Source organism: Anabrus simplex, chromosome 1, assembly GCF_040414725.1.
Source record: "Anabrus simplex isolate iqAnaSimp1 chromosome 1, ASM4041472v1, whole genome shotgun sequence".
In the NCBI taxonomy this organism is placed as follows: Eukaryota; Metazoa; Arthropoda; class Insecta; order Orthoptera; family Tettigoniidae; genus Anabrus; species Anabrus simplex.
Window position 1 is genome coordinate 1176585922 of NC_090265.1, and position 13830 is coordinate 1176599751.

General features: G+C 37.7%; 1 protein-coding gene across 1 annotated transcript in view; it reads right to left on the reverse strand.

Annotated features, from left to right (window-relative positions):
- LOC136858163 (uncharacterized) overlaps window positions 1–13830 on the reverse strand; it is a 159135-nt gene that overhangs the window by 71051 nt on the left and 74254 nt on the right. The window contains exons 8-9 of the mRNA XM_068225437.1: window positions 11227–11410; window positions 9471–9687 (exon numbers count right to left, since the gene is read on the reverse strand). Of these exons, the coding sequence (XP_068081538.1) occupies window positions 9471–9687; window positions 11227–11410 (401 nt within the window). The remainder of the gene's footprint in view (window positions 1–9470; window positions 9688–11226; window positions 11411–13830) is intronic.

Genomic DNA, 13830 nt, shown 5'->3' on the forward strand with positions numbered 1-13830 from the left:
ACTTATGAGAACTGAGTGAGTTGGAACAGGGCATGATTGTAGGGACCCATAAGTTTGGGTGTTCCATACGAGCGATTTCATGGGAGCTCCATATATTCAGGCTCACTGGTAGCAATGTTACTGTGATGTGGAAACATCAGGGAAGCACTAAACTCAATCATTGCTTTGGTGACCTAAGAAATGAACTGACAGGGACTGCTGAACTCTAAAGCATACTGTATGAACTAATCATCTGACATGCTTGTCAACTACTGCAAAAGCCTTCTGTTGCAAGTCAGGGACAGAGGTCAGTGATAGAACAATCCATCAAGAGATATTTTAAGGTTTGTACTATTGCCTGGAAGCCACTTATCACACAAACAAATGCACGATGTAGCTTAGAGTGGTGCAAACAATACTGTTATTAGTCTGTGAAGCAGTGCAAGAATGTTACAGACTATGTTTATCATGTGTAAATAATCTTTCGTGTGTTCCAAGTTGCTCAGGAAACGTCCAGTTGAATGTGGGTTGGCTTAAGGAAACTCAAGAACCTTGATTTACCAAAGACATCTGTATTATATTCTAGGCATTTCTAGCTACCCTTAGGTAATATGCTGTAATGATAAACTTGTTTCAACATAATTCTAGAACAGGAATGTTGTATTAATATTATGTTGTAAGAAAGCAGAATTATCCAGAATCATAGTCAGTACATATATATAAATAGGGTTGAAGTTGAGTCAGTAGTAGTTGGATATCAGAGAGTAAGTTGCAACATTATCACCTATATTGATGTCCGGCTCCACGGCTAAATGGTTAGCATGCTGGCCATTGGTCACAGGAGTCCCAGGTTCGATTCCCGGCAGGGTCGGGAATTTTAACCATAATTGGTTAATTCTTCTGGCACAGGGACTGGGTGTATGTGTCGTCTTCATCATCATTTCATCCTCATTACAATGCGCAGGTCACCTACGGGAGTCAAATCAAAAGACCTGCCCCTGGCGAGCCTAAGTCCTCGGACACATCCTGGCACTAAAAGCCATACGCCATTTCATTTCATTTTACCTATATTGATACAGCAAAGGTGTATTTTGTATGAGTGCATTGTTTTTATACCAGCTGATGGATCAATCATGAATTATGAGGCAGTGTTAAGACAGCAGAGGGGAATCGATGAAAATTTCTTAACTTATTGTTTAAAAATATTTATTTTTTGTTAAAACTTCTGAAACGGCATGTACCTACAGTACATGTGCCATTCTAGAAGCTTATTTCCTGTTGCATAAAAGACTTTTCTGAATCAGCAAGAATAAAGAGACTTTTGATTGGAGAAAATAAGAGTTCATGTAATTGGCGAATGTGAAAGTCGAGGGTAAAGCCTGTTTCCTGATTGGTTCTCTTTGGTGGTTGCACCATTTCCTGTTCCTTGATCTTACCCGCTCCTTCGATGGGAGCAAGGTAGTCTCTGTGTCTGATTTTTGACCATCTTAGAGAGCAGAAGTGCTCCCCCATCGGTCCCGTCATCAGATACCTGGTCTTAGGGTAAGCACTGTTTCTTCTTTTATTTCGGTTATTAACTTCATTTAAATGTAAATATTTCTTTTCTAGCATAGCAGTTTCTCCTCGAGATTCATGTTCACCACTAAATTTGTTGAAATGACTTAGCTTTTCAGTTAAGATCGTGTACATTTGTTTCGGAGGCAATTTTTTTTTTTTAACCTTGTAACTAATAATGTAATTAACTTATTCCTTGGGTTTGCCTCCCGTAGTTCTGCATCACCTAACATATGCTCTCAAAATCTATGCTCATTACAGGATGAGTTTTAGGTAGTGATGCAAGTTTTCTTTGCCTCTGTGTTAGGACCTTTATTCTACCTTGAGTAGATTGGGACTAGCCCTCAATTAAATTGTCATGTATCATTTCTTTTGTGCATTGCACATGTCTGCAGGCGTGGTTAATACTTAAATTTACTTTATAAATATCTTTGAGATTTTGTTTTTTTCTTTCTATTATGAGTTTTGCTTTGTTTCCTTTTTAAAATAAATGTGTGTTATTCAAGGACAATTAACCTCTACATTCTCTTCCTTCACAAAGGCTATGTTCCATTACCTCACAGGGCTCCGTGCCGCTTTTCACATCCTCTCTGTAGTTGTCATGTCTCCTAACCTGTTGTTTATATTTTGTAGTCCATCACTTCTGTTGAACCTGAAGTTTCATTTACTGTGTTAACTGTGTTCATAAATTTATTATTATTATTATTATTATTATTATTATTATTATTATTATTATTATTATTATTATTATACGTGAATGGTCCCTTTTGGAACACACGAAGCTTTATTTATGATTGCGTTTGCGGAGGATCCAGGATACTTTCATCTGTTGACTAAAGATCCTTTTCCGTTCTTCTGTCCACTTGGTACCTGCTCTTTTTGGTATTTCATTCTCTGGAGTAACTTCCCACTTGTCAATTTTCTTTCTATATATATTTCGATTCAAAATGTCTTCAGGTTGAATTTGTGCGTTCTTTGTGTCCACTTTTGTTTGTTGTATTCAAAGGAAATTCTTCAGTTTATCAACTCTTTCAAGAACTTGGTGGGTTAGTCTATTTTCTGGAAGCCTCTTAACATGTCCATAAAATTTCAGCCTTCTTTTCCTGAGGTCTGCTGCAATATTAGATAATTTTTCTGTGGATTTCCGGGTTTGGAGGCGGTACCCTTCTCCCGTGTGTCTTGGTCCTAAAATTTTCCACATGATTTTTTGCTCTTCTTTTAGGATATTTTCCAGCTTGCCCTTTCTATGAAGCGTTAGAGTTTCCCCTGCATATAAAGCCTCAGGTTTCATTACAGTATTGTAATGTTTAATCTTAACGTGGAGAGACATACATTTTTTGTTGTAGATTTCTCTTGTTCTCCCATAAGCTCTTCTAAGTTTTTGGACACGGTTGTTTTGGGCTATTTTCTCTTGTCCAGTTGGTTCAAGAATTTCGCCCAGGTATTTGAAGTGAGGGACTCTGTTGATTTTTCCATATTTTGTATTGAGACTATGGATGTCTAGTTTTGCACAGAAAAGTTCAGTTTTCTGGAAGGAGATATGAAGTCGGACCTTTCTGGCACATTCTTGGAGAATTTCAACTTGCTTTATTGCTGTGACTTCATCGCTGGACAAAAGGGCCAAGTCATCCGTGAAGGCTAAGCATGGAATTTCAAGCTTGTTTTTTCGTGTCCCGATGTTTACTGGGTTCCAGCTATTTCGTGCTTTCAGTTCTTTTTCCCATTCCCTCATCACCTTATCTAGGACATGGTTGAAGAGGAGGGGTGACAGTCCATCTCCTTGCCGGACACCAGTTTTTATCAGGAATTCGTCTGAGATTTCTCCCATGAATTTTACTCTTGACTTCATGTCAGTGAGGGTCTGTTTGGTCAAGTTTAGCGTTTTGGAGTCTAGTCCCTGTTCTTTCAGGATGTTGAACAGAGATTGATGATCAATTGAATCATAAGCCTTCTTGAAATCTACGAAGGTACAGATGATTGGAAGGTTTCTGAGGGCCCTGAATTTTAGAGCGGTTTTGAGGTTGAAGATCTGTTCAGTGCATGATCTGTGAGGGCGGAACTCAGCTTGATATTCACCAATCTTATGCTCTAGTTGTTCTTGTATTCTTTTCAACAGGCATGCAGAGAAAATTTTGTAGCCAACTTCAAGGAGGGAGATTCCCCTATAGTTGTTCACATCAGTTTTGTCTCCTTTTTTGTGAAGTGGGTGAATTAAGGCACATTTCCAGTCTTCTGGGAGTTTTTCATTTTTCCAGATTTTCTGTATGATTTCTGTAAGTTCTTTGAGTGAATTTGGACCAAGATTCTTAAGGAATTCTGCAACAATACTGTCTCTTCCTGAGGTTCTGTTGTTCTTTAGTCATTTAATATGGCTCTGAATTTCTTCCTGGTTTGGTGGAGGTGATTCTGGGTGAGTGAAACTGGATGCTTCTTCAAGAAATCTTTCAGTGAGTTCGGGGCAGTTAAGAAGTTCTGAGAAGTACCGTGCAAGTTCTTGGCAGTTTTCTTTATTAGTAAGTGCCAATTTTCCGTCTTGTTTCCTGAAACATAAGTTCTGTGGAATGTATCCTTGGATTTTTTCTGTGAATGTTCTGTAGAAATCCCTTGTGTTGTGGTTTCTAAAGTTTTCTTCAATTGACTCCAGTTGTTCTTTCAGGTGCTTTCTTTTCTCTTGCCTGATGGTTTTGGATACTTGTTTTCTGCTCTCATAAAATTCTCGTTGAGTTTTCTGGGATTTTCTACTGTTGTATTTCTGAAACGCAGATTTTCTTATCTCTAGGGCTTGGTTGCATGTTGAGTTCCACCAGGGGTGTTTTGTATTCCTTTTTAAGGGTACCATTTCTCGTGCCTTCTGTATGATTTTGGTGTGGAATCCTTCCCATGTTTTCACTGGCTGATTTTCCCATGCTTCTTTTAGATCTGTAACAGGAATCCTTTTTATGTCAAATTTCTGTTGTTGGATTTTCTTGGGGTGGTATTTTCTTGGAGTAAATTTTACTTTAACTCTTGTGAGATAGTGATCAGAGTCGATGTTTGCTCCTCTTCTCACTTGTACATCATGTACCTCTTTCTGTAGCTGATACGAGATAGCTACATGATCAATCTGAAATTCACCAATGGATTATTATTATTATTATTATTATTATTATTATTATTATTATTATTATTATTATTATTATTATTATTATTATTATTATTTTGTTTTTTGCAGAACCAAATGGTTAAACGGCTACACTGGTTTTAAAGGGTTACAAATTATTGTACATATTTTTTAATATTTTGTTATACTGTATTTGTATTAAGTAAAAATATATACAGTATATTTATAGTCAATGATAGCAGTGGTTTTATTTTGCTACATCTCTGCATCTATGTCATCCTTCATATAGTTCTCTCTCTATCTAGATATAATAACACTGTTATTGGTTTTACATCCCACTAACTAGCAGTGTTATAAAAATGTTGCAAACTTTGGGCTGGGAAAACATAGTTAGATTGATTGATTGATTGATTGATTGATTGATTGATTGATTGATTGATTGATTGATTGATTGATTGATTGATTGATTGATTGAATTTTATGGTTTTCAGAAATTCCAAAGTGCCAGAATTTTATCTTGCTGGAGTTCTTCTATGTGCCTGTAAATATACCAACACATGACTGTTATATTTAAGCACCTTCAAATACCAACAGACTAATCTAGGATTGAACTACCAATTTTGGCTCCGAAGGCCAGCAATCTACCATCTGACAAGGTCACACAAGGAGTCCTTGAAATGGTTCTAATATTTACAGAGGAGGCAGCACGCAACAAACGAAGGAAGAAAGGTCCTGTAATAAATAATGTAATAAATATCTTGTAATAATAAACATTGGTTGCAAACTCAGTATTTTCGGAGTTATGGTCCGCTGCCACTATCATCAATGATCACCATGTCTTTGAAATACTTTTCACAACATGTGCTCAATGTGACCACTATCCATTGCAGCACAGCCTTCCACGCTACATAGCATGGAATCACGCATTCATTGAAACACCCCTGGCTGTTGCTGAACTGCATCACAGGCAGTGAACACATATTCTCATAGTGTATCCATATCATTTATGGGACAGCATACACCATGGTCTGTGCATATTCCCAAAACTAAAACTCTGAAGGGTTAAGACCAGGGGAATAGGCAGGCCAAGGTATTGGCCCTCCCTGGCCAATCCATTACACAAGAAAGACCCATGTTAGGCATCACCTAACCCTATGATGAAAATGGGCCAGTACCCCATCATGCATATACCACATTTCAGTCATTCCTATAGTGACACATTCTCCAGCAACATAGTAATTGGTCCCGAAGGAGGGTAGGACCATTCATTCTTTTGTGTAAAATGTAAGGACCCATCAATCTGTCCCCATGAATGCTTTGCCCATATGTTGAAACTAAATTTGTGCTGGTGTTGTCTTTCTTCCCACTGCATTTGGATTTGCATTGGCCTATACATGGGTATTATGAAAATTTATGATACCATCTCTCATGAAACCCACATCATCTGTCAATAAAACCTTTGCTGTGAAATGCAGATCATAGGTATATGTTTGGAGAAACCGCTGGCAGAAGTGCAATCTGGTGGGACAATCGTATGGCAGCAGAGCTTGGACATGGTACGGATAGAGCAACTGCTGTGGTAGACTGTCCAGACAACATTTTTAGCAATGCCTTTAGTTGCGGCGGTTCTTTGGACACTCATTCCAGGATTGTCCTCCATAAATTCTGATACCTGTTTCTCCATATCTGGTGTGCAAATTGTTTGATCATTTGTTTGTGGAGCAAAGGGTCCCATTTCTGAAAGGCACTAAAACAGGGTACTAAACAACTTGACAGATGGTGAACAGCATATTGGATATTTGTCAGTATATAGATTATGTGCCCGTAGGTTGCTTTCATTTGCTTGCTAGTAATAGATCATATCGGCCATTTCCCAATAATAAAACTCTCATCTTTCAACTACAGAAAAGTAGCAGTTGAGGAAAAGAAATTCTCTTCTTCATTGTAAACCAAAATTTTACATGGAGATGTGAATTTAAGTAATGTGTAATATCTTAATTTTTAATTTTAATCTAGTCTGCTTCATGCACCAACCATTATAAAAACATCTGTTTACCAAAAGATAGAATAAAAATACAGTAAGGCATTACATCCATTTACACTATTTCTACACTTCCCACTCCTCCCTAAATAGATTCTGTTCCTTGTGTGATTCTTTTCCCATCCTTTTCATCAACAACCTCTATCATACAAGACTTTGTATCCTTATAAATCTCAATGTGCTTCTTCCATATCCTCTTCATTAACTTATAACTAGGTCTTTTGTTCACTCCTTATTTCTGTACAGCCAATGGCTGTAGCAGTGTTGAAACACCGGATCCCATGAGATCTCTGAAGTTAAGCAACATTGGGTGTGGTCAAGATTTGGATGGGTTGCCTTGTGCTGTTGGTGGTGGGTAAGGGAATGGAGGAGTGGAAAGGAACTGGCCACCCTATCGTACATAAACTCCAGCTCAGGCACACCTCTGCGGAATACACCTTTCTTTTTTTGCTATTTGTTTTACGTAGCACCAACACAGGTAGGTCTTATGGTGATAACAGGATAGGAAAGGCCTAGGAAGTGACCATGGCCTTAATTAAGGTTCAAAATGGGAAACCACGGAAAACCATCTTCAGGGCTGCTGACAGTGGGGCTCGAACCCACTATCTCCTGATTACTGGATACTGTCAGGACTGTTAATATTTACTCTTACTCTACAAAGTTCAACTTTTTCTTTATTTCTCCAGTTGGCAGTCAATAGTTCTTTTATATCTTTTACTCGCTTAAAACTTTCTTACAAAATTTATTTTTCCATCCTTGCTGATAAATCTGCCAATAGTTATCTTAATCTCAGTCCATCTGCAATTTATTTCTGAATGTTAAATTATAAAAATCAGTTCCTTATTCTTTTCTAAATTTACTCAGAGCTATTAATACCTTTGGTCCAGGTTTCCCACTGATATAAACTACAGAATATGATCAAGCGCTGAGGAAAGAAAATATCAAGAAAGGGTAGTATATCACTGTAAAGATAAAATCACAAACACTATCATCGGCTGTAACTCAATCTGAGTATATATAACTTCTTACTGCATACATTGACCAGTTCAACTCAGTTTATGGATGTGTTTGCGATGACTAAACAGACCAATCCTGACATCAAACATTCGCCCACACAAATCACACTGAATGGATGCAGGAGGGCAGGGTTGTAACTGATGGAGTTTTCTTGCTTGTCGCTTGGCCTCTTGATGTCTGTTGCATTCTCTTTCAAACAAGTTGACAGTGGTGGATGTAGTGTTCCGCCACAGTTAACGGTCCACAGCACATTCTTCCCATGTCTGTATATTTATACCAGTTGTCTTCATGATCTGTTTCAGCAGGTCCTTTAAACACTTAAGAGGGGCTCCATGAGGTCTAATGCTGGAGCAAAGTACACCATAAAGAATTTGGCGGGGAAGCCTGGTATCACCCATGCGGTGAACATGGCCAAACTATCTCAGTTGATGAGCGATGATTGTTGCCTCAATGCTATTTAGCTGTGCTTTGTCAAGAACACCATGTTGGTCATGTAGTCCTTCCACTTAATATTCAAGATGTATCTCATTTTCTGTTGGTGGAAGCGCTCAAGCTTTTTTATATCATGGTGATAGAGTGTCCAAGTTTCACAGCCATACAGCAACATGGAAATGACAACTACTTTGTACACCATGAGTTTGGTATGCAGTTTTAGGTCGTTATTCATGAAGACTCCGTGCATTAACCATCCGAATGGTGTGTGAGCAGCCCCAATTCTTTTATCAACGTCTTGTTCGCAGGTACACCGTTTAGATATGATGCTTCCAAGATATGAAAAGTGATCCATCTGTTCCAGTGTTGTGTCTAAGATGGAGATTCTACTCAGGAAGAGATAATCCTGGGGCAGGTTGTGAAAGTACCTTCATTCTTTTTTTGCATTAATGGCAAGACCAAAGCGGCCACATGCAGTTTGAAAGCAGTTGACTGACTGTTGTAGTTCTGCGGGTATTAGAGCAGGAGATGTGGTGTCATTGGCATACTGCAGTTCTGTCACCTGGGTAACCAGATTACGTCTTTGTTAATGAAGTCTTGCCAGACTGAAAAATCCTCCATCAAAACAAAATTTAATCTCCATACCTAACTTGTTTGCAGATGATTCATGCAGCATGGCAGCCACATACAGTGCAAAGAGTGTAGGAGCAAGCACACAGCCTTGTTTCAATCCATGAGTGATTGGGAACGAATCTGATACTGAGTTACCATGAAGAACCTGTCCAGACATGCCATCATGAAGAGCTTGAACCAATTCCACATGATGTTCAGGACATTGAAAATGTCTCAATACTTTCCACGTAGCAGATCTTGGTACTGAATCAAAGGATTTTTCCAGATCATAGAAAACTAAATACAGGGGCTGCTGTTGCTCTCTGCATTTTTCCTGTAGTTGTCTAGCACAGAAGATCATATCAGTTGTGCCTCTGAAGGTTCAGAAACCACATTGAAAATCAGGCAAAATCCTCTCTGAGATAACTTGGAGCTGGTTTAATAGAATTTTTGCAAGAATTTTACCTGCAATTGACAAAAGCGATATACCACAGAAGTTCCCACATACACTACGATTGCCTTTCTTGAAGATAGTGATGATGGTAGCATTCTTCAAGTTGCCAGGTACTTCTCGAGTTTCCCAAGTCAAGAGGATGAGTGTGAAAAGTCTACTCTTCAAGGGTATACCTTCATTTTGTATAAAGACTATATAAACTATATAAGTATACTGTACAAGACTATTAAAGACTATATAAAATGAAACATCCACTTCAGCACATGTCTTTGTCTCATTACCTATTTTGGTCTCCAATTGAACGAACTATCATAACCCCACACTTGTTGTCCACTCGTCCTTGGGTGCTCCGCAGAGGGATCTTAAGATCTGTGTCACGACCTCCTCGCCCAGGAGAATTACACTGCTCTGATTTTCCACGAACATATATTCTCCCATTGAACGCAGTATCCGTATGGACAGTCACCTTCATAAGGTCAGAAGAACATGTGACTAATACTGAAATAAAAAACATAGTGTTAGATGTAAAATTCAAAGAATAATTTTAGAAATCTTATATTACATCCAGAAATGAATCATCAAATTGACACAGTTAACTCGTATGCAAAAGATGTCATTCAGGTGTGAGACCTAGAATCTGTACTGAAGTAGCTTATGTAAAATGAGATCAATTTTGAAATTCATTTAGAAAATATACCTAATTGGTAGGCCTAACTGGCTTTTCTTTATCCATAGTAATGGTGAATGTGCATTTATTAAAAATGCATACTCTACATACATAAATAATACTGAACAATCATTCTTAATTATACATACACAGTAGAGTCCCAGGAACTCGACACTTGGTATTCAACATTCTGTAAAACTTGACATGTGCAGAAATTTATTTCTCATAGTGGACACATAAATCATGAAATAAGTTTTGTTATTTTATTTCTGTACTTACACTGGCCTAGTGGTATGACATGCAGAAGCACTTTTTGAACAATCTGTAATACATAACAATGCTTCTGGTGACCATCATAACCCCACACTTGTTATCCACTCGTCCCTGGGTGCTCCGCAGAGGGATCTTAAGATCTGTGTCACAACCTCCTTGCCCAGGAGAATTACACTGCTCCCAGGTAGCAGGTTTTGAGGGTGGGGCAGCTCGCATAAATTACGTATGACTCACTGCATTACTTTCTATTTTTGCCAGTCATTATATGGGGTGAACATTTTACTGAAAAATGAATTGTAAAGACTGAATGGTAAACAGTACCTGCACAAATTTCATTCAATTACACTTTCCGTGGATTGAACTAGCTATAATCATTGTGGGGTAAGTTTTCAAGTTGAGTGCTGCATTGTCTTTATGTTGAGATTTTTAAGACTTCAAGCACAACAATGTTAGTTAGTTATGTACAGTACTTTCAATGATCATTTTTAACCCTTTTTAAAATGTTGTATTTTTATTCTAATGTTATGTTGTAGCTGAAGATGTCCTAAAAGAGAGGACAAAACATGTCCTACTCATTAAATAACTGTATATTCCTTTAAGTTAAATTAATGTCATACAGTACCAGTCGGTATTGAAAAGGTGGACCTCACTGAAAAATAAAGGCATATCACTCATATATGAATTCTACTGTAATATATATGAGGCATAACTGTTATCGTATGACAGGGCCAGTTGTGCTGCGCTGTCACTTCTGGCCCATTGAAGAAAGTAAAGGAAAACTACCTCACTCCTTATCATGCCTTATATATATAATTATGGCACTGCCATCTACTTCTGGGTTTCTCTATAATCACATAACCTTTGATGGTAAAATTTCAGATCCAACCAGTCTTCAAGCTGAAGACTAAACTGACAGACACTGCAAACAGATTAGTATATTTGTAGGATGCAGTAGTTATGAAGATGTTAGCACATGAAAGGGTTTCATGGAATGCTACATCAAACCAGTCTAAGGGCTGATGATACAAGTAACAACAGATATATATATCATATTAGTTCACTCTAAGGAAATCATAATAATGCACATATCTACGTACAGTTGAGACAAGGGACTTTCTCCCAGTAGGTAGCTCCTTGAAGAGACTGAATAGCTCGCGGACCAACACTGGAAGTGTCATCGCCATGCAGAACACACATTGTAGGCTGCCCACTGGCACCTGATGGGATAAATGTAGAACCGCGACAAGTGAAGTTGCTTTCTTGTTCACAACGAGAAAGACACTGAAATATATTTAGTTCTTTTAGAAACATTTTCCTTTAAATGCAAAAGGAAAATTAATAATATCACATGGCAATAAATAACCTTTCAAAACCAAAATCTTTGAATAAATCTGAAATAAATCCATAAATACTCAGAAATAATTATTAAAAGTCAGGAGGGGGGGTATAGGGAGGTGCATAATGATACAGTGATTTATTATTATTTGAGACTGTCTGCAGGATGTACTAAGAAGCACCAAGTGTATGCTCTGCTTGTAAATCTTGTGATGCAATAATGCCCCTGGAACAGTTGAACTGTCATCGCATTGTTGGCCACAATTTTGAAATGATTTTATTAGTGCACCTTTTGGCCAGTGGAAAATGCTGTTTTCTTTTCCTATGATGCAGTCTGGGACTTGACTGTGAAGGGAGCAAGGAGTTGGTCTCTGCTCAACTTTAGGCATAGATATCAAGGATAATTTAATAAAAAACCACCTATTCAATACTTTCCACGTTTAATGTGGTTATTATCTACATGATTTTATGTAGACTTATTTGGTCAGGTACATGTTTCACCCATTATTTTGGGCATCTTGTAACTCTGTAAATTGTAACTCTGCTCAACTTCCGTGGGGGATGCAAGCTAAATCATGCAGCCTGACAATGGGTTGTCTCAACTCGTTTTAGAGGCATAAGCCTCTGTAAGAGTGGAGAAAAAATGAATTTTCATTCTGATTAGTTTGTTCTTAAAACCTTTTTGTTTTCTTCTTGTGTGCATGTTCATGTTAGTACTTGGAAGCAAGCAGAGATAAGTAAAACAACATGAGGCCTTGTTTACCACTCATATAGAAAACATGCATGACCAGTGGAATTCAACAGTTTTGGAACTATATCTGCAAGATGTAAACCTTCTTTTATGATCTACAATTTTCAAAATGTTGGAAATGTATCTTCTTTAAATTTAACTTCCAAGCACGTGTCGATTCAAAATGAGTAAAATATCAAGAAACTATTAAATTCAATGGATTTCTTTATCAAATTGTAAATTAAAATTATTTTTAATTATACAAGCCTAAATATCACTGGATTTTGATTGCAATGGTTTCATTAGATCTCTGCTTAATGCCTCAGTAATTGCTGAGTGAAGCCTAAATTTTGTTATCAACTTTAGTATTTTCTCACTATTAGCATGTCATCCCTGGAAACAAAGTATCGTAACCAACATTTTTGTCAAAATTGAGCTTACGATGTTTATACATCAATCGGACTCCACTGTACATGCTGGCGAAGTATTATAAGTGTCAAATGAATCTAGAGGAAAAAACAATGTAAAAAAAGAAATTATCATAACCACCATCAGAATATACAGAACACCAGGTTATCATAAGCACCAGCCATTACATCTTAAGCACCTGAGTTAGAATCATGTAATTTGCATACAGATTATCGTATTAACAACAATTATAATAGGAAATGATTTATTGTCCATCTATTCAATACTATCCACCTTTAGGTGGTTACAGTTTCATACAATTATATCTCTTTATGGGACATGTTTCGCTCACTTAATGAGCTTCCTCAGCCTTAACTTAATCTTAAAATGATGACCTTGAACAATAGTGAATAAATAATTTCCTATTATAATTGTTGCTAATAACAGTATTCAATACAGATTAACCATGAGGATAATGACCTGTAACAGATTATCATAAGCGATAAGTTTTAATTCTGGAGGGAATGTCAGATATGTCAATTTCATTGTTCGTGACTGTTGTCAATCTTTGCTGTAGTACACATTTTATAACTGCCTCAAATCCATTTAGCACTTGAAACATGAGGCAAGGCCTGCTGGCAGACCTTTCGTATGTTGACTGACAGCTAGTATACTAGTGGAATGCAAAAGAGGGGCGGGAAGGGAAGAGAAGGGGCTGCTTCTTGGGACAGACTTGACTGTGCAAGTACGGTCAGTAGCTAAACAAACCAGTTCATTGTCAGTACATATTCCTACCGTTCTTGCATAAGTGAATTATGCCGCTGAAATTTCTAAACTGAAATTTGCTACAAGAGGACAAACATGAGAGATTGTTCAGTGTTCATAGTTTTATGAATAAGGAAGCCAAGAGCAGAAAGAATAAAATACAAGAACAGTATAGAAGGGAGTTGTTAAAAGTACAACAAAAAATAGCAGTTGCAACAAAGTGTTATAGAGGACAGTCAGGAGAATTTTAACTGAGCAAGTTGGCCATGCAGTTACAGTCGCACAGCTGTGAGCTTGCATTCGGTAGGTAGTGGGTTCGAGTCCCACCGTCAGCAACCCTGAACGTGGTTTTCTGTGGTCTTCCGTTTTTACACCAGGCAAAGGATGGGTCTGTACCTTAATTAAGGCCACAGCTACCTTCCCAATCCTAGCCTTTCCTATTCCTCTGTTGCCAAAAACCTTC